The 26306-nt window shown below is 38.2% G+C and overlaps 2 protein-coding genes across 5 annotated transcripts in view; both read left to right on the forward strand.

The window, feature by feature from the left end:
* NR1H4 (nuclear receptor subfamily 1 group H member 4) overlaps positions 1-17663 on the forward strand; it is a 49542-nt gene extending 31879 nt beyond the window's left edge. For all 4 annotated transcript variants that reach the window (XM_008705715.1, XM_008705717.1, XM_008705718.1 and 1 more), the window contains exons 4-9: positions 25-158; positions 1803-1901; positions 2232-2331; positions 5530-5676; positions 15479-15592; positions 17062-17663. In XM_008705715.1, the coding sequence (XP_008703937.1) occupies positions 25-158; positions 1803-1901; positions 2232-2331; positions 5530-5676; positions 15479-15592; positions 17062-17300 (833 nt within the window). In that variant the 3' untranslated portion in view covers positions 17301-17663. The remainder of the gene's footprint in view (positions 1-24; positions 159-1802; positions 1902-2231; positions 2332-5529; positions 5677-15478; positions 15593-17061) is intronic.
* A 5139-nt stretch (positions 17664-22802) lies between these two features.
* GAS2L3 (growth arrest specific 2 like 3) overlaps positions 22803-26306 on the forward strand; it is a 36098-nt gene continuing 32594 nt past the window's right edge. The window contains exon 1 of the mRNA XM_008705714.2: positions 22803-22921. The gene's annotated coding sequence lies outside the window, so the exon portion shown is untranslated. The remainder of the gene's footprint in view (positions 22922-26306) is intronic.

Genomic DNA, 26306 nt, shown 5'->3' on the forward strand with positions numbered 1-26306 from the left:
AATCTCTGTGTTTTATTTTTCCAGGCTTGTTAACTGAAATTCAGTGTAAATCTAAACGACTAAGAAAAAACGTGAAGCAGCACGCAGATCAGACCATTCATGAAGACAGCGAAGGTCGGGATTTGAGACAAGTGACCTCGACAACCAAGTCATGCAGGGTAATCACATGCAATGGGTCCGCTAAAGCCCATAGCAGCTGAACTTCTAGGCATGTAGTCACCTGGCTGGGAGGCTTTAAAATTAGAGCCGCCATAAACAGAACTTCATTCCAGTTGTGCATTAAGTGGGTTTCTTCTTTTTAATTGAGGAAGTAATGCCTGTGTAGAAATTCAAATAATAGCAGTAAATAAAGCAAAATGAATGCTCTCTGTCTCCCTGGCTCCATTCCACTCCTACTACCAAGAGGTTGCCAGTAGAAACAGCTCAGTGTAGAAAATGGATTTTTCAGGTTACGCTTTTTTTTTTTTTTAAAGATTTCATTTATTTGACAGAGAGAGAGAGAAACAGTAAAAGCAGGGGGAGTGGCAGGCAGAGGGAGAGGGAGAAGCAGGCTCCCTGCAGAGCCGGGAGCCAGATGTGGGGCTGGATCCCAGGACCCTGGGATCATGACCTGAGCCAAAGGCAGATGCTTAACCGACTGAGCCCCCCAGGCGCCCCTCAGGTTGAGTTTTGATGACCATTTTCTTTTCTGTCATTAGGAAAAGAAGCGTAAGGTGGGAAAGAAGTGTATTCAGTAAAGGTTTTTGGATTAGTCCCTATCAATGGGTGACATTGGGTGGCTACACATGTGGAACAATAGAGAAAAGCCTGTCCCATCGAGCTCACAAATTATGCAAGAAATCCTTTGAACAACTCGAGACAAAACTGAGGAACAGCATTTTGGATGATTGGTTAAACGCATGGTGATAAGCCATAGGGTATTTGGAGGAACTTGAATTTGCCGTTAGTTGAGAAAACAAAAGTCCATGATTGTTTAAGTCACACTCCTCTTAATACTTATTATACTACTGACCAGGAACTCCTCATCCACATTTAGTTTTCTAAGTATAGTATTTTGCATTCATTTCAGAAAAAAATAATTTCGTATTATCTTGCCATGGTACTTCATCAGTCACACTTTGGTGTAAGGAAGCAAAGAGTTGACACAATTATCTACACTCTTCAAATGGTGCTAGTAAGGGAGAGAGTGATGTTCAGGGTCTGAATTGTCCAGACTGATGACTCTACTTCAGGGCTAGGCAAACACTTTCTTCTGTAAAGGGTCACATATTTTAGGCTTTGGGCACAAAGTCTCCATGACAACTATTCAACTCCGCCATTTTAGCGCAGAAGCAGCACAGAAAACACATAACCAAGTGAGTGTGGTTGTGTTCCAAGAGAGTCACAAAACCAGGTGGATTTGGTTGACGGCCACAGTTTGACGGCTCTGTATGAATGCTCTTAAATGTGGGAACTTTTCCTTAGTGACTAAATCTTGAACTTTCACTGGACTTCTGTATGAATGGGCTTGATAGACTTTCATATCCAGACTATGATATATTCCCAAGAAGTTCATGAAATGGATATTTTGTTATCCCTATTTTACAGATAGAAAAATGAACAACTTGGGACACATTTAGTGAAATGTGATATGGCTTGCCCAAGGACCCAGATTAAGCGATTACGGTACACATTATATCAGAGAGCATAGTTCCTGCTGTATTTAGGGCTTTTATCAATAATTTCTGAGATTAGTTTGCACATATACAAAAAATGCCTAATAACCATCTTCCCTAACACCTTGTATTTTTTTGCCAGTGTAGGAGAAAACTGAACTCACCCCAGATCAACAGAATCTTCTGCATTATATTATGGATTCATACAGCAAACAGAAGATGCCTCAGGAAATAACAAATAAAATTGTACGTACAAATATCTGAAAATACATAGGTTTAAAGTTAATATTTTCTGGAGCTTTTAGTACCTGGGTGGTAGAATTCATATATGCATTTGTTATTTTGAAATAATTAGAGCCGAGAATTTAGTTTATACATTTAAACTTTTAGCAGCATTAAAGAATAAGAAGTCTCATGTCTATCTAGGTTATAGTAATTGTTCTCCAAGGATTTAAAAGATATGAGCTGGAATTTAAATTTTATTATCCAAATCTGGTTCTTTAGTCTAATGATTTTGTACTGATTTATCCTTTTATCTACTTATTAATCATTTGGTTTTTTTCCCTTAAAATTTAGTTAAAAGAAGAATTCAGTGCAGAAGAAAACTTTCTCATTTTAACTGAAATGGCAACTAGTCATGTACAGATTCTCGTAGAATTCACAAAAAAACTGCCAGGTATTTTTACATGTAGATACTTTTCTGTTATACTGTGCGATATTCTTGTGACATTGAGAGAGTCAGATCTGTTCATTGTAAAGCAGGGATTATTTTACATCTGATTTAAATTTAAAAAAATAAATTAATTAATGTGTCTAACTACTACAGACATGAAATGTTAGAACCAGATAAGATATGTGAAATCATTTATAATAGTTCTTCTGAATTGATAGACTAAGAAATCGAGGCTTTGCAAGGTTGTCATTCATCCATTTATTCATTTAATAAACATTTGTTGATACTTATTTCATACTAAGTACCTAGCTATTACCTTCAAGGGGACTGATTAAAGAAAGGCTATAATAAAAAAATTATATACAAAGTGCTGTTTGACAGAGAGGAAGTGGTTGCTAATTGTATCTGAGAAAGACAGGGAGACTTCAAAGAAAATAGTGTTTTAATTGGATCTAAAAGATAAAGCAATTTTCCTGGTGGTACAGAAGAGAAGGCACCTTCCAAGTCGAGAGATCTGCTTGTGAAAATGTAAAATGTAAGACATTAACAAAAATAGGATTATTAGAGATGAGAGAGGAAAATTCAATGTGACTGCAGCATCGTGTGGCGGGCTCCTTGGTTAGACATAGGTAGTTGGTACCAGACTGATAAGGGACTAACTAAGGAATTTAATCATCATCTCCTGGACGATAGAGAACTTTTGGTATCTCTTTGTTGTTGTTTGTGTTGACAGGGATGTAATGGATTTATATTATACAGATATGACTTGGTCAGTTTTATATAAGATGGATTTGAATGGGGAGGGACCAGAGAGGAGGGATCAGTTAGGATGCTACTGTTACAGTCAAGGCAGAGGGCTTGAAATAAAACAATAACAGTGGGAGACTGAAAAGAAAACATAATGAAGAGAGATTCAAAAATTGATAGGGCTTAATGAACAATTATATTTGTGGAAAGAGGGAGAGGAACCTATCCATAGTCAGTTGGATGGTGCCAGTACAGAAACTAGAATTCAAGATTCTTAGCTCCCAGCTTCCCAACTCTTCCAGTTACATTATCAATGCTATCTAAGCCAATACATTTGTTTCAGTGTTTAAAAAATATATTAAAAAATAGAATTCCATGATCTAGAAGAGTATAATTAATATCTTGTACAACAGCATAACCCTATAATATTAAATTATAGAAGGTGACTTCTGATGTAAGATTTTAATTAGACAGGTTGATTTGTCTTCTTTGGCTGGCATTAGGCTGTTATTTTATTAAAGTGTCATTGGTAGACATAAGCCTACATAAAACTCATAAAATGTGAGGAGAAAGTTCTCATTATCATTTTAACATTAATATTCTCTCATTTCTTTATTAACAATGAAAGGAGGATTTAATTTGTTATATGCTAATTAAGGCAATCTTGATCAAAAACAAGATTATACAAGACTGGAAAGTGTGGGAGGAGGAATTGGGAAAGGGAGAAATATGATGTTTTTGGCTGTTTGTGAAAAGAGAGTTTTTCAGTTCAAATGGTCTGTTGGTCTTGAACCACAAAATAATAGAAGAAAAAAAATCTTATTCATAAAAGGTAGCTTATGTGAAGGCAACAGCAATAACTGACACACCTCTTTTTTCCCCATGCTTAGACTAGTTCCTGAGGGGAGGATAGAGTACAATTAATGTGTGTTTAATGAGTAAAGCAAGGGCACTTGGCTGGCTCAGTTGAGAGAGCATGTGACTCTTAATTTTGGGGTTGTGAGTTCGAGCCTCACTTTGGGAGTAGAAATTACTTAAAACTAAACTTTAAAAAAATTTAAAAAATAAAAAAACCTTTTAAAAAGGAAAAAATTAAAATGCAGAAGGAAATCAAAGACCCAAAACTCCTGAGAAAGAAATTTTAACAATACTAACAATATAGTTAAAATTAATATTTTAACAATAATAATGGAAATGACATTATTATAAATAGTAATAATAGTGCTATAATTCCAAAAATGAAATGGTGTTTGTGAAAGAAAGAGGTGAGCTGTGCCAGGCACTGTCCAGGGTGCTGGAGACCTTGCAGGAGCCATTAGGCTCTTAATCCTTCTCATTACTCTCTTCTCTAAACTCCCATTGTTATTTAATACTTTTCTAATCATTTGGACCCTGATAGTATTAGTTTATCCTTAATGTGTTGTATGCATGTGTGTATACCTGTACATAGGATCTTGTGTTTGTTTCCCATTTATTCAGTTATCCAATTATTCAACAAATAATTCTTGGATATCAATTATGTGCCAGGCACTGGGGCTACAAAAGTGAACAAAATGGCAGTCTCTGCCCCCCAAGAAGTTTATACTCTATTAGATGTGACAATGTGGCAGAAAATTAACAAATATGCAAATAAATGTATTATGTCAGGTAGTGGTAAATTCTATGAATAAAAAATAAAGCAGGTAGGAACCAGTGAATTCTGGGGAGTATTATTTTAGTAGGATTACCTTGAAGCAGAGATCTGCATACAGTGGGGGAGTGAGACATGGGGACAGCTGGGGAAGGGCATTTACCCCCAAAGCAAGCTTGTATGTTCACAGCAGAGTCAAGGGTCAGTGTAGCTAGAGCACAGTGAGTGAGGGGAAGGACGAGGAAGAAATGATGTCAGAGAGGCTGCTGGGGACTGTGGTATATAAGCCAGGATAAGGACTTTGGATTTTCCAAGTGGTGTTATGTTCCTTCAGGTTATCAATTCATTCCCATATTTCTCTGATTTTTTTCTACCCTGAGTGATACAGTGCGGAGCTCAGAACAGACATCTTAACATGACCTTGTTTGTTTGGTGTTGTTTTTTTTTTTTTGTTGTTAATGCCCCCATTCTCCAGATTGACTAATGAGTCAGACAAATATTCCATTGAATGTCTGGATACATGTAAAGATTTTTTTCTGGTTTGTGGATGCTTCCATTCTGCAGAGTTGACCTTATGACACCAGAAGTGACTAACATAATGGCTCAAAGAGAATCTATTTGCTTGTAATTTCTGAGGGTTGCTTCATCTGGATCAGACTGTTCTGCCATAATATGTATTTTTGGTGTTGATCTGACCAATCTTAAAACAATTATAAAATCACTTTATGGAAATGCCTTATCAATGGGGATGATAGTGATGATGAAATATTGTTATATAGAATTCACAATTCCCTCATACTGATTTGATTATCATCTTCCTCCAGGATTTCAGACTTTGGACCATGAAGATCAGATTGCTTTGCTGAAAGGGTCTGCAGTTGAAGCTATGTGCCTCCGTTCAGCTGAGATTTTCAATAAGAAACTTCCAGCTGGACATGCTGACCTATTGGAAGAAAGAGTTCGGAAGAGTGGTAAGTGATTTGGTTAATGGTAAAGAAATTTGCTCCTGCAAGTAAGAATTTGTACATGACATGAAGGCAGGCTTCTTGCCTATCCTATGCAAGGTTATGTGTCCATCGCGACTAGTACGGAGAACGGCTCTAAAAAGCTATGTGTTAAATAGACGAGATCTTTAGAGGGTTGGTTCAAAAATCCTTGTTGTATTAGCAAAATACCAAAAATACTCTTTGCCCTATATTAAGATAAAGGGCAAAAGGAGGAATTTTTTAAAGTTTGAAAAATTAGTCTGATAAAAAACATAGTACACAGGAGCTAAGATTATTCAGTCAAAAAAATTCATTTGTTCAAAACCTTCATGTATGAATGAATATGGATCAAACTATTATCCATTCTCTATTCAAAGTAAAATAAAATGAATTATTAATAGCAATATTTATACAACATTTACTAGGTTTTAGACACTGTTCTAAATACCTTACCTGTATGATTTCTTCAAATCCTTGCAAAGTCCTATGAAATAAGTACTATTATTATTCAAAGTTAATAGATGAGGAAACTGACACAGGGTGTTGTTAATAACTTTCCCTGAGACAGACAGGAAGTCTGACTTCAGAAGCCGTGTGTCTACACTGCTATGCTACATGACCTCTCAAGAGACAAAATGAAATAGTAGTATGAGTTGAACTTATTATCAAGGAATACTGTGACAGAACGGGCTAGGAAACATTGGAATAAATTTCCAGGAATTCTGTGTAATTTACCTTAGAAGAGTCTTAAAATAGGATAAGTTTTTACTTTCCTGAGATACTGTATACATGGATTGCGAGGGGAGGGATGAAATGATGAAATGAGATGAAATGATGGCTCAGGTTCCTTTCTTCCCAAAGTAGTATCCTTTCATGAATGACTAGAACAATTTTAAATACTTATAAAATCAGTGTTTTAGAATAGAGATTGGATGGAAAGTTTTTAGGAAGTCCTGCACTTGCAATATAAGGAAAATAATTGAAAAATTGGAAATTATTTTTTAAAAGCAGCCATCCCGTAGTTGTTGTGTTTTCTTCTCATAAGCACTGACAGCATAATTATCATCATTGATAGATTTAAAGAATACACATTTTAAAAAAAGATGCATTATTCATATATAGCCATTGATTTATTAGTTTAACATATATTTAAGGGCAAGGTACTGTGGAGGTAGTGAAAGAGAGGAATCAGGCATGCTCCTTCTCTTAGGAAGCTTATAGTCTAGTAGGAAGACATGAACTGTACATTAATAGTTATAATAAAATGTGGAAGAGAAATGAGGTAGGGGTGACTTCTAGTTGGTAGGGCTCTGGACAGATTTCATTGGCAAGCTGGGCCTTGAATGATATTAGGTATGAATATTCAGTGTGGAGGTACGAGAGAGAAGGACCAGTAGAAACAAAGGACTGAGGCAAGAAAGCTCAGGTTATGCACACAAAGAAGAATGAATAGTTGTTTGATTGGATTAAGGGTTACATCAAAGGGAAATAGAATTTTTTAAAAGTCAGAATCAAATGGTTGAGGGCCTTCAATTCTAGGCTAAAGGCTTTATTCTTTATTTTCTAAGAAATAGGGAAACACTGAAAATTTTTGAGCAAGGGAGGGAAAACATCAGTCATGTTTTACGAGTCTTGCAACAATGTCAGGATAAGCCAGGATGGGAGACAACTCTCAGTTTCAAGGACATGCTCCCGGAAGAAATGGAAAGAAGGGAAAGAGTCTGAGAAATATATTGTTGGAGATTTTCACCCTTTGAAAGACAGTATATTATCAAGAAATATGGATTCTTATTCTGGACAAGATTTTATTTTACATGTTCTGGGATGTATAGTTGTGTGTGTGTGTGTGTTCATTCATCTGTCCATCCATCAGGAGGCTAGGGGTGAGGGAGAAGGGTTGAATCAGGTAACCTCAAAGGCACCATTCAGTTCTATTAGTCTTACTGCTTGTCTTCTCTTAACTAATCAATTTTTCTGACTGCTGGTTTAGCCAGTCACTTGGGCAGCTCCTAGAGTATCTTGATTTATTTTTATTGTGATAAGAACACTTAGCACGAGAGCTACACTATTAGCAAAATTTTAAGTGTACAATTCAGCATTGTTGCCTACAGGGAACAATGTTGTATAGCAGATAATTCATCTTGCTTAACTGAAACTTTATGCCCACTGAGTAGGAGGGGGAAATGAGTTACTAATCAATAGGCACAATAAAGGAAATCTTTCTGTTCAACAAATATACATTGAATACTTGATTTGTGCCAAGCACTGTATAATAATTGAGGGTATGGAGATGAGGAAATAGGATCTTTGTCCCCCAGGAGCTTACAGACTAATGGGGAAGAGGTATAAGCAAAGGTTTCCAAAACAATGTACAGTGTAACAGGGACTATGAAATGAAATTGAAGCAGAAAGATGTGTTTGCCTCCCCTGAGTCTACTTGCTGAGTCAGAAAAGGCTTACAAAGTTGACAAGTGAATCATGGAGGATAGTTAAGACCTCGTCAAGCCACAAAAATCTGAGAAAGGCACTCCAAGAGCTATAGTCATTAAATAATAATATAGAAATTGCAGGTGCAAAGTGGTGGAGATGTGAGAGAGCGTCCATGTGTTGGACTCACAAATACCTTGATATTGCTGAAAAATAGTATTTCTGAAGGTGAAATGTAGTAAATGCTAGATATTTAAGGACATCGAACACCATAAAAATAGTTTAATGTAGTTCTTGTATAATGAGGAGTCTTTGTAATGTACTGAGCAGATGTAACATGACCCTAGGAGTACTATAGAAAGGTCTTTCAAGCAGTAATATGAAGGGAGTTTTAGAGGGATTGAGACAAGTCTATAAAGAAATCAATGCAATAACTAGGTGAGAAGTGGTGAGGGTCTTGCAGGTTAAATACAGGTAATAAAATAGAAAAAAAAAAAACCCTTGCTTGATTAACATAGGTTTCAGAACTTGCGATTTTGCAAGTTGCAGAAAAGTTCAAGAATGAAGTTTTCCAGAATACAAACTGTATAAATAAATATGCATGCCTCTAGTTCGCAAGTACATTACTTTACCTAAACATCAGCCACATATTGTGACAATAAAAACCATCCAAACTCACATGCTGCTTCGTGTTTTATTATCTATAATGATGCTTCCATTTATTAATATTTATGAATTTGCTTCTCCCAATGGATTTTCAGAACATTGCCTCTTCCACACACCACATAAAAACCTGATCTTGCAAGATGACCTTTCAGAGTAACTTTTTATTCTTATGCAAATATAACACATTCTTCTTTCTATTGTACATTTAATTCTAGAGAAACATAGCATCTCAAATTTGTCCTGTCTATGCCTACAGAACTCTTTAAAGAATATAACGTGAAATTTCCTTTCTTGTTCTTCAAATTCATAGTCTTTTGTTTGCTATTATTAAATCCCAATTACATACACAAAAGTACTGTCTCCTGAGATACATTTCCTTAATGAGGGTTATGGTGTTTATTTATGTTAATTGAGGCTTCAGAACATTATGTCTGACATAACCTGTGGTTGAGCTATTTCTATATAATTCTAGTGCCTCAATTATATTATTCCTAATGTACTATTATGCAAAGTAGGTTTTAAAGCTTAAATATTTATTAAAACTAGGAATAATCATATGATACCATAAAATATGACAGCACTGAAATTGCTAACATTGAATGAGTTTACATTTTAACATTAAGGAAATGAACAATAACTCTTCACAGACCAATGCAACTTGTTCTGTTAACTTCAAATATAAATAACCTCTGAAATTTATGATATTTTTTGGACTTTTTTTGATTCCCATAACAGACATAAATGAAATATTCAATTCAGTTGTGTTTATCAGGATGACAGTGCAATGGTTTGCTTTTATACACATCATCTTGTTTGTATTCTCAATGGCCCCTAGAGGTGGGTGTTATGCTCCTATGTTATAGATAAGGAAACAGGCTTAGAGAAGCTAATTGACCTGCCCAACGTCACACAGCTAATCAGCAGATTGCCAGGAGATGAACGCAGGTGATCCAACTCAAAGCCTGGTGTTCTTTCTATACGTTGCACCTGTCACTCACCGTAGTCTAATATTTGCTCTACTATCAGCTAGTAGGGAATGCAAAGACCTAGTAATACACAGTTCCTGTCCTTTGAGAGAGAGCGTGTAAGGAGCAGATAGCTATTTGAAATTGGCTTTAGGTAAATGATAAAGTGAATAGAATCAGGGAGGTCAGAGAAATGAGAGACCCTTGTTAGCATGATGGAGCTGTAGCGAGTATACTCGGTGCCGTATACTGTGCTTATTTTTCTGCTCTTTAAATATACACGATTTCATTGCTTTAGCTTTGGCAACAAATGAAAACAATTGTAAGAACTAACTTTTCTAAAGAAGCTGATGTAAGCTGATTATCAGTTCAGATACTGACGTTGAAAAAGGGGTTGGAAAAGTTAAGAAAAAAGAATATTTATAAGAGAAGCAAATGCATAAGTCAAAATTTGGAGTTCTTAACCATTTGGCTTTTCAAAGTGGTCATGTAATTTTGGCATAGACAAATTTGAGGTTCAAAGTGTAGGAAAAAGGCATTTTCAAAATAAAAGAAAGAATTAAATTAATATTGGAGTTAGCATTTTCATTGGCTCTCAGCTGTATTCCCTAAGCCTTTTATACTTGCCCAGTATTGGACAATATGTATTTATTTATGTGTCTGTTTCTTCCATTAATCTGTTGACTGCTAGAATGTTGTTCCCAGTATTATCACAGTGCCTGGGACACAGTTGGGGTACAAAAATTGGTGAATTTTGTTGAGATGAATCTGGAACTTGACAATCCAAACCCCGGCAACTCCTAAACACCAGTGAGATCTAATTTAGCCACATAACCTTTAGCCACTAGGACTAACGGGAAGCATGGTATTTATTAAATATTTCATATTAAATGTTTTATATTATAAGTAGTTATTTTTTGAATTGCTAATTTGATGGCAGCTTTTTACTTAAGGCCATCAGTATGGCACAAATGATTCACTGGGTAGGATTTAGCAGTTGAAATAGAGGATAGGGTCCAATCTCTTAATACCATGAGAATGTTTCCATTGTCTTTAGGGCATCCCTTGCCCCATCCTGTCTCAAAACTATGTCATCTTTGTTGCAGGGAACTAGCAAAACAGAATATTGCCCAATTTAACAAACATTTGCTAATCTCTACCATGTCTCCAGCAGCATGCTGGTTACTGAGGATACAGAGATGAATGAGAAGCATCTATGGACACCTTTTAGTGGTCAAGCGGTATGCCAGGCACTGGGAATACAGCGTTGGTTCCTGTTCTCATAGAATTTTTTCTGGTATTTCACACTCTATTGGGAGTGAGAGATATGAATTGTGATAGATGCAACAGAAATGAACCTAGAGAAGGAAACAACTAAATTTGAATGTTGCCTTGAAACATGGGTGGTGTGTCCTAGCCTAACAGGGATTCTGCCTTATATTTCAGGCAAAAAGCAGGAAGACTTAAAAAATGTATCTTATTTGTTAGAGGAACTATCTGTTAGGATACCCTTGGCTGATGATTACAGAAAATCCAATTCAATATGGCCTCAAAAGTAAGGACATTAGCTCAAATGAGAAACCCAGAGGAAAGATGGTGGCAGAATTGGTTAATGAAGGAGCTCAACACATTATCAGAGAGACAGGTCTTTTTCAAATTTCTGCTCTGCTATCCTTGGTGGATTGGCTTTACCCTCAGGCTGATTCTCTTCCTGGCCACAGCATTTCTAGGCATCACATCCAGATGCAACGGTGGCCAAAAGAAAAAGAAACTTAATGGAGACACTTAATGGCCACTTCCTGAGTACAGAAATCTTCCTTGAGACCTCCTGAGGAGATCCCCCTTTGTCTCATTGGCCAGAATTGTACTGCCGCTGACTACACCAGCCTCTGACAAGAGAAATGGGCTGGAGCTTCAGTCTGCCTCTGCCATTGTACATTGGCCATGAGACTGGGGAGGAGGGGGAGGTAGAGAAGTTGTGTAGACAGTGATGTGAATCAGCTTCAGGAACCAAGAGTTGGTGTCATTAGCTCATAGGGAAACTACTGGGATGGAGAGAGCTTAGTTTGAAAGGAAAGCAGAAGGCAAACATTGCTTTGTAGGGCATGTCAGAGACTTATACCTTAACTTCTATGCTATGAGGCGGTGTCATTTCTAGGAAAATGTAAATTAAGTGATTTTGAGCAAAAAGGATCATTTTTTGTAAGATTCTTGGTCTATCTCGATCCCATCAATTATAATAAATCAGATAGAGGTATTTAAAATACCAGGAATGGTGTCTTATATAATATGTATTCTTGTATCTCACACACACATCCCTCTGCTTTATTTTTTGTTCCCAATCAAAACTTGGAAGTTAATTAAGAACCAAAAGACATTTACATTCAAAATAACTTAAAATAGCATCGAGTTAATTCTATCAAGTAGTTTTTCCTTCAAAGGCTATTTATGGTTATTGAACAATCTATCAGTTACATACCTCTTTCTTTAAAAAAGACAAAACAAGAAACAGAGGAGCAGAAACATACTTTATTTTTTTACGACTCTGCCCTTTCCCACAGTAGTCTTTGCCGTTAAGTTAGAAAATAGCCCCCCCTTGTGGCCAAAAATTAGCTAATTGGGCATAAGAGCAAAAAAAAGAAAAACTTGAAGCAAATCTCCAGAAAGGAGGAGGGAGGGAAACAAGAAAAGATTGTCCCTTCGGAATGATATTATTGTTACATTTCTCAGGTTAGAAATTGCTGGTTTATAAACACTTAAAACACCCCTTTGTTGATGGTGCTGTGGTTAATTCTGATTATTAACTCCAATTCTAAAAGCAGATTTATATTTGATCTATACTGTAGGAAATGTATTTTTTTAAAAATTCTATTATTTTCTACATTTTCACTATGTTCACTGTTAGCTTGTACAATACATACAACATGAACAATCATAACAAATATCTTTACCTCTTTTTTCCTGAAAAGTATTGGCTATAATTAGATAGCTAATGGAGGTAACATTTTTGGAAGGTTAATGGGGATTTAGAAAGACAGAATAGGAAGTTAGGTAGTCAAAGATGATTTCTAAAAATTAAATATTTTCAAATCAGCCGCCTTTAATATTATCGCCGGATCCTTGTATACTATTTTAAAAACCAGCATGGTCATGAGTTATTATGTCAGGTAGTCACAGATGGTGGGTGTAGTCCCTGAATGCCGAGGAAAGCCCAGATACTGCCATTTTTCTTCTTTAGAGTAAAAAAGAACAACCTTACCAGGAAAATATAGATCTTAGTTTAGCTTTAACACCTAGAAAAATACCGAGGCAAATCACTGATCAGCCAATTTGTATTCATCTCTAGGAAAGTGCAGAATGTAAAAACAGAACAAAAACATAGCTTTGTAAACACAAAAGTAAGTGAGTTTAATCTAACTAAAATTAAGATGACCTGAGATAAAAATGAACTAATGTACTAAAATTGATCCAATTTCTTGAATAACAATAATAGTATTGCTGTAACATATATTGAGGGTTTGCTGTCAACCAGGCATTATGCTAAGCATGCCACATAAATTATCTCATGTGAGGCTATTGATATAATTCACATTTCACAGATGAAGAAACTGAGGCTTATGGAAGCTTACATACTGTAACCAACATCAAGTCATAGGTCAGATTTCAAATTCAGAGCTAGCTCACTAACTCTTAACCTCTATGTTTTTGGGAACCAGGACCGGTATTTCCAGGCTCATATACTTCAACCTTCTGCATTTTTAAGTTGTATCTAGTTTAGTCATGAGTATTCAGTTCAATCTGTAAAAGCTGGACTCTTCCACATGATGTAACACCCAAGTTGCTGAACAAAGACACTGTTGTTAAGACAGCCCACAGGGATTGATTAAAAGATCAAAAGTCAAAGGGGAAGAAAAGTGTGGTATTTTGACTAAAAGAGAGAAAGGCCAGGGATTCAGTTTGGGAAGACTCTAGATTATTCTAAAGGTAAGGATTTAGACTGTCTGATTCTGAAGGCTTTCTGATTCTGTGAAGCATAATATTAGATGATAATTGTCTTTATTTCTGGAATCCAACTGTATTCTAGTTTGGTTTGGCCAAAGCTGTACGGCTCTCGGTCTGGTCTGGATTAGAATAGAGCAGTCTTTTTAGTGTAGATCAATTCTGGGAAATTCATCCTCATCTTAATTCATCCATAAATCACATCACAGTCTTTTTTTTTTTATTATTCCCATGGTCTTTTTCTTCTCCTCCTTCTCCTCCCCTCCTCTTCTTCTTCCTCCTCCTTCTTCTCCTCCTTATTTTCTCTATAATTCCCTAGTCAAAGCTCTTCTGGAGTGGAGCCACGTACAGAACAGGCACAAAATTAATATTTGTTGAATGAGTGGAGGAAGTCTTAAAGGAGTCTTAAATTACGAAGAGGTGCAAGCTAGATTAAAGGAGAAGGATGATATTCCAACTAGAAAGAATATAAAAACTGGGCAGTGTGAGTTATTTAGGGAGCACCAAGTGGCTGAACATGGCTGGAGTAAAGGCTGTGTGATAGTAAGGTCCTGCAGCTTAGTGACAGCTAAGAGCCAGGACTCTGGAGCCTGCTAGCTGTGGTTCGAATCCTGCTTCCACCTCTCACCAACTGTGTGTCTGTGGGCAAATTATATAACTTCTCGGTGCTTATCTCATGGGGTATTAGGAAGATTGAATGAATAATAGCATAAGAAGTGCTTGGAACAATGCCTAATACATAATGAGTGCTTAATAAATGTGGATCCTACTATTATTATCATGTAGGTAAGTAGTGGGTGGTGGGATAGGCAGGGGACATTTATGACAAAGGCCTCTGAGAGTTTTTGAAGGTTTGTAAGAATTGGGGGGACAGGGTGTGATTTGAATTTTGTGATTCTGGGACTGAACTGAAGACAGGAAAACCAGTGAGGAGACAGTGTAGTAATCCAGATGAAGAGAAATAAGGACTTAGATGAAGTCAATTCTGGATGTCATGGAGAGGAGAGGGAGCACCCAGGGCGAGGCAGCAGTTTGAATGATAAGACTCAGCACCTGCCCGAGTTAGAGAGGGGGACAAGTCTCCGTTGTCAGGCAGGGGCAGCTGGATGGGTGAAGACATCAGTCGCTGAGAACGGAAATACCAGGAAAGGGATGGATTTGGAGGATGATGAGGAGTTTAGTTCTGTACATGGTATTTTTGATTTTGGACATATTGTCTTTGAAGAGAACAGCCAACTACCTATGCCCTAGTAGGCAATGGAACTCTGAGAAGAACCCTAGCTTATGTACTAAGTGGAGATGTTTATACTTCTGGGCTTAAGAACAATAATTTTTTGTTGGTTGTTTAAGATGCTACCTATACCTTGGTTATAGATATTAATATGAAAAAGATTAACCAAACCCCATGTAGAAAATGGTGAAGTTGGGGGATTCTTTGGGCAATTTGAGAACATTATCGTTTATTGTCGGACTGTAGTGACTGAAACAAAGGTACTGCTGAAATCAGGGACACACTAATCACTGATGAGGTGGTATTTTGAGGGTTTTGTTAACTGACCTTCTTTACAATGACCTGCCTTTGACTGGACACATAATATATAGTCATTATTTACGCATTTGTGCATAAATATTAACATGTGCATGTATGTACAACATGTTTGTAGTTTTACACTTTTCAGTCATTCAGAAATTCGATTATGCCTCTGCAATTTTTCATCTTTCCCCCATAGGTATCTCAGATGAGTACATAGCACCTATGTTTAGCTTTTATAAAAGCATTGCAGAATTGAAGATGACTCAGGAAGAGTATGCTCTGCTTACAGCAATTGTTATCCTCTCTCCAGGTAATTTCGTGGCTGCATTTTTATTTTTCTGCCATTTGTTTGTTCTACTCCCTCTCCAGTATGATAGTAATAACGTTTCTTAAAGAAAATCTGGAAGACACAGCAACACAAAGAAAAAGTAAAATGGCCTGTAATCCCACCACTCAAATGGAATCATTGTTAATATTTCAGTGTAGTTCTTCTTGGCCTTTTTTCTAAACATCTCACTCATTCATTGAATAATTGCACTTTGAACCCCTACTATGCACTAAACATGGTTCCTGACATTGGGGGTTACAACAGTAAAGAAACAGGCAGGAGACAGCTTCTTGGAGCTTTCAATCCAGTAGTTGAGAAAGACAAATGAGGAAACAAAAATAATTTTCAGGAGGTGGTAATGCTAAAAGAAAAATATAGAGATGAGGATATAAGGAAAGAAAGTGATAGCAGAACGTTACTATAATTACTGGTCAGGAAAGGCTTTCCAAGGGGTTGATATTTGAACAGGGACCTAAATGGAATTACATACTTTTTTAACAGAATAGAGAATGAGCGGAGGAAGTCTTAAAGTTTATTTTCCATGTCATTAAAAAATTATATCAGTAATGGGACACCTGGGTGGCTCAGTTCGTTAAGCGCCTGAGTCTTGATTTCAGCTCAGGTCATGATCTCCAGGTTGTGAGATCAAGCCCCTGTTAGGGTCTGAACCGAGCATGGAGCCTACTTGAGATTCTCTCTCCTCCTCTGTCCCTCCCCGATTTAGTGCACATGCATGCCCCCTCCCTCTTTCAAAAAAAAAATTATATCAGTAAAAGTTTGTTGAAATATATGTATCCATCATATTGACGTACAATCATTTACTTAATTGTTACCATGTTTGAATATCCAGGATGTTCCCATTTTTGTTGTTGTTGTTTTAAACAATGTCAAAATGAATATCTCTTTGCATAAAATTTGCTTATATTTTTGGATTATTTTAATTATCTGAGAGTGATGCCACATTCATGATTTATAAATCATAATTTCAGTGTTAGCCTTAAACCATTTTTATACATAATACCGAAGCAGAAGCTAGTTGTTACTTTATTTGTTTTACCATAAAACCAAACAAATAATTAAAATAAAGAAAAACTTTTTGGTCATACATACTAAAGTTACACACATATATACTCTATGACCCAGCAAGTCTGCTACTTAGAAGAAACCCACTAGAAATGATGCTTATGTCCACCATATGGGTTACCTTTAGGGGCACAGATTGGAAGGAGAATTTGGGGAGACTTCTAGGGGGGTAGTAAATGTTTTATATCTTGAACTAGTCATGATCACGTGTGTGTGTGTGTGTAAATTCATCAAGTTAAACAATTTGTACATTTAAAAGTGCACATTTATAAGTTACATTGCAAGCAAGTTACTGTTGCTATAATTATGCCAAATTAAATACTTCTCCACTTTTGAATTTTGTCATTTTATTTGAAACCTCAAAACAGACAGACAATACATAAAGGACCGAGAGGCGGTAGAGAAGCTTCAGGAACCATTGCTTGATGTGCTCCAAAAGTTGTGCAAGATTTATCAGCCTGAAAATCCTCAACATTTCGCCTGTCTCCTGGGTCGCTTGACTGAGTTGCGGACATTCAATCATCACCATGCAGAGATGCTGATGTCATGGAGAGTAAATGACCACAAGTTTACCCCACTTCTCTGTGAAATCTGGGATGTGCAGTGATGAGCTTTGCAGGGGCAACTGCATCTAGCTCTTTATTTTCCTCATAATATAAATCTGATGTATAACTTTCTTTTATTTCATTTGTACCTGGTTTCACAAAGAATTTTGATGAATATTTATGCAGTAATTACATAACTTCCACAGTTGTAAATATAGAGCTAGATAGGATTACATTCTTTACATTGTATTTTACAAGGCCTCAGGGACTCTTTCATTCTAATTGGCATGCCCTGTTTGCCTAATTAAATTGATCATTCTTCACTTCTCTCCTTGAAATAGGGATGATTTCTATTTTGCTCTTCATCTAACCTTATTGCATATATTATATCAAAGCGTTGTGTTCAATTTTGGCAATAAACTGAACATAAAGGCAACAGGATTTTCTTCTGGAGCAAAGTTTGAAAAATATGCAAACTTATTTCTTTAAATGGTGAATGACACCCTATTGGGCCTGGTGTGTGTGTGTTGGGGGGGGGGGTTGGGTGATGGGTAATTTACAAAAAAGATGAACTCTCACAACACAAATGGTGTTTTTCTCATCCCTGAAGAAGCCCTGGTGAATATTCATTTATTTGTAATAGCCCTTGGATCATTTATTTTCTTTGAAGTTCAAAGAGATAACATATAGAAAAGTTAACGATTCTCAAGTAAAGTATTCTCTCAAGCAATTAGGGTCTCACAGTTAGGGTCTCCAAGCAGCATTTACAAATGCAGACAACTTCCATTATGGGATATTCCCTTTTCTCTCTTAAAAGCACTGTTGGCTTCAGTGCATATAATTAATCTTTTTTTTTTTTTTTTTTGGTTTGTTTTGTTTTGCTTTTGGAAAACACTCCTACAGCTGGGTGCACAGCTGTTGTATACTTCCCCCAAAGCAGGAATTAGTTCATTTCCTTCATTCATTGTTACACTGTTGCATTCTTCTCCCCATTATCCTTTGGTGAATACAATAAAACACCTTCTATAAGTAATGGACTTATATGTCCCTTTCTCCTGAAGTCAGACAAAATGGAGCTTGCTTAGCATGCAAAGTTTTTTTGTATTAAAATATTAGAGCAACCCCAAAGTCTTAAACATAGTGGAAAAGGGAATGAGATGGGGCTAGCATTAGTTGGATTCCACATGCTACAAGAAGACTTGAATCCTAAGAACAAGATCCCTAAAGGGACACAGTAACTGCCTGGGAGGGTTTACAAAGAAGTGCAGAGGCAAGTTCTATGGGGTCACTGGGCAAGTCTCATGGAAGAGGTGGCATTTCCCTTGGACTTGGAAGGGTAGCCAGAACTTCCTTGGGTGAGGGTGAGTGGGAAGGGGATTCAAGGTGAAAGGAGTGGCAGGAGCAAAAGTACAGGGTGGTGAGTTGTGCAGATGTTAACAAAGCACAAATAGGGGCACCTGGGGGGCGCAGTCGGTAAGCGTCTGGCCTTTGGCTCAGGGCGTGATCCCGGCCTTATGGGATCGAGCCTCACATCAGGCTCCTCTGCAGGGAGCCTGCTTCTTCCTCTCCCCCCCCACCTCGTGTTCCCTCTCTCGCTGGCTGTCTCTGTCAAAAAAAAAAAAAAAAAAGCACAAGTAATCTGGGGAGAGACAACCCTTAGCACAACCCTGAGCCTCAGTTTCACCAATGTGAAATGAAGATACCAGCACCTACCATCTCAAGGGATTGAGCTAATGAATGAAAAGTAGGAAGTTGCAGGCCCAGCAAGGGAGAGGGGTGGTAAAGAAAGGACACGTCAGACAGAGAAGCCAGTTTCTGTATGCCTCAAGGCAGAGATCCAGTTTGAGGAACTGGATGTGGTTTGGTGTTTCCCAGATTACAAGGCATCTGTAGGGAAAGTGATGGGAAATGAGCTGGAACTGAGGGGGCACTGTAGACAGAGCTAGGAGTTTATCCTGTAGGTGTGGATTTATTCATGTGGTTAAGACCTTATAATAGTCAATGATCCCAGGACACTTCACCGACAGAGTCACCCAGGCACCGCAGATGGTCCTACGGCTGATGTAAGAAAAATTACTGCCTGTGCTCTCTTCTAGGATTCTTATGGTTTCAGGTCTCACATTTAAGTCCTTAATCCGTTTTGAGTTTATTTTTGTAACTACAGTATGTTTTAAGTAATAGAGCATTCTTGCAGAGCTGTGAAAAAGCCAAATCATATCTCAACATCCAAGGAGTATATGATTTTGAGAGGCTCTTCTGTTTGATTAATCAGATAAATGATTATTCCAAATGTAATAACTTAAAATTTAGATTTCCAAGCATAGTGCTTTTTTTTTAAAATATTTTATTTATTTATTTGACAGAGATAGAGACAGCCAGCGAGAGAGGGAACACAAGCAGGGGGAGTGGGAGAGGAAGAAGCAGGCTCATAGCAGAGGAGCGATCTCATAACGCCAGGATCACACCCTGAGCCGAAGGTAGATGCTTAACCGCTGTGCCACCCAGGCGCCCCCAAGCATAGTGCTTTCTTAAAGTGGGGGCACATCTTCACAATTCTGGTAAAATCGTAACTAATAGACTTTATCATCTGATGAAAACAGACCGGTGAGGCTTGCTCTGCGTGTTGCAACCATGGCAATTTCAAGTAAAGTAAGAACCTTTACAATATAGCTATTAACCTAACCACCAATTAGAAAATCTACACATGAAAGTAGATTTTACCTCATTAGGTGGAACCCTCAATTACTAATTGTAGTGTTAAAATCAAGATAGGTAAGATGGTGAGTGTACTTAGGGAGTGGGGTACTAACAGGGAACTCATGTAAAAATGAGGTTAAGAAAGCAACAAGAAACTTTCTTACTTATTATACAGAAGGGAAAAGCAACAAGAATCAAAGAACTTAGAAGAGAACTCCTCACCCAATGTACACATTTAACCAGTGAGGGATATGGGCATAAAGAGAAGTGATTTGCTTAGACTTTTTGATTGAAGATTCACTTTCCTCCTCTCTTCTATCTTTATAAGGTACAGAAGTTACCAAGACAAACCACATAGACAATGAGAATAAGAAGAAAGCAAGCATAAAATACCCTGCCAAAGTTTCAGTAAATGGTTTAGAAATATTAAGTGTGATGTGTGTGTGTGTGTGTGTGTCTATGTGTGAGAGAGACATACACACAGAGTGTTTATGTACATATATGAGTATAGCATACTTTCAATTTTTAGTAAGTGGTATTCAAATGTTTAGGCACATAGTACACATGTAAGAAAAAATTGTTAACTAATGACTAATGATTCATCAAACTTCTGTAGAGAAGTGTACAGATTTTGATATTAGTACTCAATAAATCCAATTTAAAGCTACAACTCCACTTTGAAATTTGGCTACATGAAGTAATACGACAAATTGTCCTTAGTTTTAAACAGAAACACTATAATAACATACATTTATTTGAAAAACAGGTGAAAATGATCTATTGTAGTCAGGGGCATCAAAGGGTTCTGGGATCAACTTCAGTAAAAAAGAAAGAGCAACCAGTATAGGGCATCAGGTTCAATTCCCACTTATATGTCAAGTTTTGGATGACCATCTTACCCACCCACCCCAGAATGTAAGTTCTGTGAGAACAGGACCCTTTGTGCTAGGATAGAGTCTGGTGTGGGTCAAGTACTCAATAATTTTGTTGAATTAAATTCTCAAATCTGTTTCTCCTGCACCAACCAATTAAACCACTTCTGAGCATCTCTACCTGCATGTTCCTCTCACACTTCCAACTGAACACACTCCAAACCAAAGTGCAGTTTTCTTTCCCCATGGTTATTTTCCCTGTGTTCCTTAGAGTGACACCATTATCACATGATTACTAAGTCCAGATCAGTCAGCATCTTAAGAGGCTTCTTCCTTTCCATCTCTTTTGAATTAGTTTAGGTAATTGTTAACTTTTAGTTTTTAGAATTGTCGCCAGTCTCACTCCGTTTTTCAAAAATCCTTGAAAAATTTTTTCTAAAACATACCATCATATCATTCCTTTTTTATAACCAATCCCAAACGACTACAAGAAAAATTCTAAACTCCTCAGCATCTACCAGAACTTTCATCTGTGCCTACTCTTCCAGCTTGATCTATCTCCCAATCTCCAATCTTTAATCATTCAAAACTACTATTCCCAGAACATTCCAGGTGCTCTCACATCTCTGGAACCATGTGTTCTCTTTGCCTGGAAAGTACTCCTTAATCCCAATTATCCTTGCTCTTGTCAGATTCCTAATCACCCTTCAAAACTCAGCTCCTTTCAAACCCCTGACCATCACCTTCCAAGCCTGTTAGGTGTCCCCTGCTTTGCAGACCTCCACTGAGCCTTTACCACGCTGGTGAGCACTTTGAAAGCAGGAACTGTCTTCTTCATTTTTGTCTCCTCAGCAAAGCAGCAGCAGGACCGCCTCACCTCATTGTTCGTTTGTTTGTTTTTTTTTTAAGATTTTATTTATTTGACAGAGAGAGAGAGCAAGCACAAGCAGGGGGAGCAGCAGGCTCCCCGCTGAGCAGGGAGCCCCAGGCAGGCTCAATACCACGACCCTGCGATCATGACCTGAGCCCAAGGCAGACGCTTACGGACTAAACCACCCAGGCGCCCATTGTTTTTGATGACTGAATGAAGGAATAAATTCTAGAGAGAGAACATCATTCCAGATCAATGCCCTCATTTTACAGATGGGAAACTGAGGCCCAGAGTGGTGACATGATCTGACAAAATCGAACTAAGAGGCAGGGACCTCCAGGCTTTTGGCTACTGAGTCCCCCCCCCCCCGCCNNNACTATTAACAAGTCCCATTACAGTTAGTTATCAGAGACCGAATTACTGCTACACTGAAGTCCAGTCCTTGCTCTATTTCACCCCTCCGAGCTAGTAAGCGTCCCTCATTGTGATGAGGTTAATTTTTTCCCCCCCCCCCCCATCTTGTGTGTTTCCTGAAGTAAGAGCCAACATCCTCTGTTTGCCTCCAGTTGTGGCCGAAAGCTACAGGATCCTCTCCATCTTTCAACACCGACACTCACAGGAAGCGGGACGTCTGTCGGGAAGGTTTCTGCTTAGGACTCCCATTCCTACTGGGTGACAGTTTGTCTCCGGAAACCGTGGCGCCCTCAGTACAGCCAGATCTCCAGTGGTTTACGGTTGGGAGGGGCTCTTAACAGAAGAGGGTAAGACTCAGGGCAACACCCTTGAACTCTAACCCTGGAACTCTCCAGGATGCTTACAGGCGACGTCGATTCACTTCTTCTGCCTATCCGGACAAATATCGGGGCTGTTGAGGTCGCCGAGGGGCCAAATGGGGGGACTTGCCCCGTGACCAAGCCACTTCGCCTTTCGGTGAAAAGCGGGGCTGGGCCACTAGACTTGGGAGACTCCAAGCGGTGGAAGGCGGGGCGCCCCGGACTGACTGAGACGCGCGCGAAGGTCGCGCGCTCCCGGCGGCCGGGGCGGGGCCTCCAGCCACGCCCTCCCTCCGCCTTCTGATTGGTCCTTTCGAAACAGGCAGCGAACCGCGGCGAGCCCTAAGACCCAGGCGGAGGCGGCAGCGGCGGCGGCGGCGGCGGCGGTTGGTCTGGGGCGTGCCGACTTCGCACAGATTGAACCGAGATGTCACCCTGCAGGGAGAAGTGACCATCCCGCGCCAGGGCGGGTGAGTACTTCCCTGTCTGCCTTCTCTTTTCCTCGCGAGCCTTTCTTCGCCTTCTTGGGGCTGCTGCGCTTCAGTCTGCGGGCTCGAAGACCCTCGGCGCTCCGCCGAGTCGATGCGCTTGTTTGGTTGGGTCTCGAAGCTGCAGGATTCAAGACGCTCTGCGATTGGCCCGCCGCGGGAGCCGCGTCCTCTGATTGGTTCCTGGGGCTGTCAAGGTGAAGTTTTGCCTGCCCTCTCCTGCCCACCTTGGTGCAGAGAGAGGGGCAACAGGTGTGCAGGGGCCGGGGAAGGACAGGTGCGGAAGTAGTAGATTGAGTAAGAGGTATCGGGCCGTTACCGGTCTGCTTTAGAATCCAGAGAGGGATCAGAGCCTGAAGCTAGTTGAAGATCTCCAGGGGCACCCTCATTCCCAAGCGCCTAGCACATATAGGGTCACTCAGGTCCTCAACACCACCCTTTGGAAGAATTAATGAAGTCACTGACCTTGGAAAGAGAACTACACAGACGGTTATTTTGCCCTCTGGGAAAGTTTACAGCCTCTTCTCTATTCTCTCCAATCCGGGAAGGGCTCTGCTTTCCCAGCTGCACCCCTTAGTTTGGAGGGCTGCCTTGGGGGTTGTATTGTAAAAGAAAGGGAAGCCTTGTAGATTGCCCTGGAAATCTGGGGAAACTTTCGGAAGGCGTCCTTCCTCACGCAGTCACGCCTGGTTCCTAACTAATCTTTTCAAATTGAATTTTATGGATTTAAGAGTGCTTTGTGGTATGCATGGCGGAGTTGCTGACCTAGTCCTTAAGTGAAGAGATGGTTTTTGCAAGCCCAGTCCAAGTCACACTTTGGATTTTGTTTTACTCGTGTGAAGAGCGCTAATAACTAATTTATCAGAAGATAAGCAGTTGGTGAACTACTATATGATCATCTTTCTTGGCGCTTAAATTATTAGGAATTGGAATTCTAGCCACCTCGGATTTTCCTTGGGAGGAGATTGGGTTGGCTTTGAATGAAAAAGTGGAAACTGGTGAGAGTCTTCTAGCATAAATTCTGATACAAGTTGTCTGTCTGATTCATCTGTTTCAAAAATTCATTAACAGCTTTGGATAGTAGGTGTCTGCTATTTTGACATTATTGAATTAAGAGTAATATTTCTTTTTAGCATAGCAAAGTTGCTAAGCATGCAGGCTCTGAAATCAGGGTTTACCATGCGGTGACCTTAGGCAAGTTATTTAATCTTTCTGAGCCTAAATTTCCTAATCTGTAAAAGAAGGTTAATAATAGTTCCTACCTTATCGATGGGAGGATTGTCTTGAGGATTAAATGAAATAATCCATGTAAATAGTTTAGTACAGTGCCTGACATATAGCTATTACTATTTCTGTTCTGTTTAATTTGGATTAAAGGTTTCAAGCTACACCCAAAGGACTGAGAGGCACAGAGGTAAGGGTAGTGCCAGAGGCAGTGATGAGTTCTTATTCATTGATTAATTTAATACCTGTAAGCACTAAAAATAGTAACTATTGCTATTTATCAAATACATTATTACCTAGACGGTGCAGGTATGTGTTTTAGGTCCTTTACTTACATTAATGTTAAACCTCTTAGTAATCCTGTAATGTAGTTGGTGTTATCTGCATGTTATAGGTGAGGAAACTGTAGCTCAGAGAAAGCAGATAACCTACTAAGTCCACTTGGAATTTAGTCCACCCCCGTTTTTTGTGGGTCACACTGCCCTTCATTTATATTCATGCCGTTACATGACTTCTCTGCACAGAGTTGTTTGTATGGCCCAGGTTCATTTCTGCCATGGGCACAGTTTTATTTTTGAATATTTAATAAAAAAATAGTAAGAAATAATTTGACGGTAGATCAAAGTGTCTGATAAGAGAAGAATGTCAGCAATATACATGCTATTACTAAAAAACTAAATGAGTCTGATGGTGTTTGGAGAATTGGCCAGTGCATCTATGTACATCACATAGAATTTGAGAGAATAGGAAACTTGAGTCTGTCAGTAAGTTTATCTCACTTCCAGTTTCACAATTTTTAATTGAAATTTAACTGCCATAAAGAAATGCCTCAGAGGGCATGTTCACAAGATAAGGCAGTCATTGCATTTGTATTTCTTTAGTGTTTCTCCTTCTAAAAACAAAAGGTTTTCTCATGTTAATACATCGTTGTTTTAAAAGAAAGTTGCCATTTATTTTATCAACAAATTGCTAATTTCCAAAGAACTAGAATGTAATAAAATGTAGCATATGCACTAAATGTTAATTTCATCTTTGATGTTGAAAGCATCTTAGGAATTTATAGTACTATGACCATCAGTCATATGACAGATATTGCTGAAGTGCTGACTGATAGAGATTTCTGCCTATTGTCACACAACGTATACTTTTCTGTAACAGTATACAATTAACTATGGTCGAAGAGCTCACTTTATATAGTTTCAAACATAATGACTTTTATTTTCTCTTGATGGATGACGTTACTATTTTGGATTCTAAAAATAAAATTGGCTGTTGAAAAACTTGTTTGACTGTGTTCAGAAGTTTTTCTTTTTTATACCTTCCTCCCCCAATTTAGAAAACATTGTGCTCCCAATGACGTAATTATAGATACTGTTCTGCAGATTGTTTTTGGTCACATAGCATCTTTTCATATCAGTAGATATAGCTCTTATTTTTTCAAGTGGCTGAATGAATCCACTGTATGAATGTAATACAACTTATTTGAGCAGTTTCCTGTTAATAGATGCTTTATGTTGTTTTTTACATTTCTTTCTATTAGTGTTTGTGTATGCGTATGTTTTCCATAGAGTTTTTTAGTTTTTCATATATAAAGGCAAACTGATTTTAAGTTCTTTAAAAATTTTATGATCAATGAATAGTTCTATTGAACAAAAAATTAAGTTACTCAGGTTGAATCACTACAAAACATTGCAAGAGAAAAATTTCGAATAGAAAAGCAAAGATTCCCAACAAATGAATAATCTTTATAATTTTGCAAATAACATGTGGTGTTTTTGTGAAGCTGTAAGAATCTTACTTCTTTCTCTTGAAAATATTTATCTGCTTTGGAAGCTGCTTTTTCCTTAAATGAGTGTACGACAGATTTACTTCATTACTGTTTCATTTTCTCTTTAGTGATAAATGCAACATTTATTGTATTTAGGAGTAATTCTGGTACTAATTTTAACACTAATTTCTACCTAGTAATAGAAGAAATGCAGAATGTTACCCCCATAAGGTTCTTATTTGAGAAAGTATAGAGTAAAATAAAAGCATATATTGCTGTGTAACCTAAATTAGGGAGGGAGTTTGGGAAGTTTTTTTAGAGGAATTGAATCAAGATAAGTAGGAATGAGTCTGGAAGAAAAGAGGAGGAAGATTG

The sequence above is a fragment of the Ursus maritimus genome, unplaced genomic scaffold (assembly GCF_017311325.1).
Source record: "Ursus maritimus isolate PB19 unplaced genomic scaffold, ASM1731132v1 scaffold_21, whole genome shotgun sequence".
Taxonomy (NCBI): domain Eukaryota; kingdom Metazoa; phylum Chordata; class Mammalia; order Carnivora; family Ursidae; genus Ursus; species Ursus maritimus.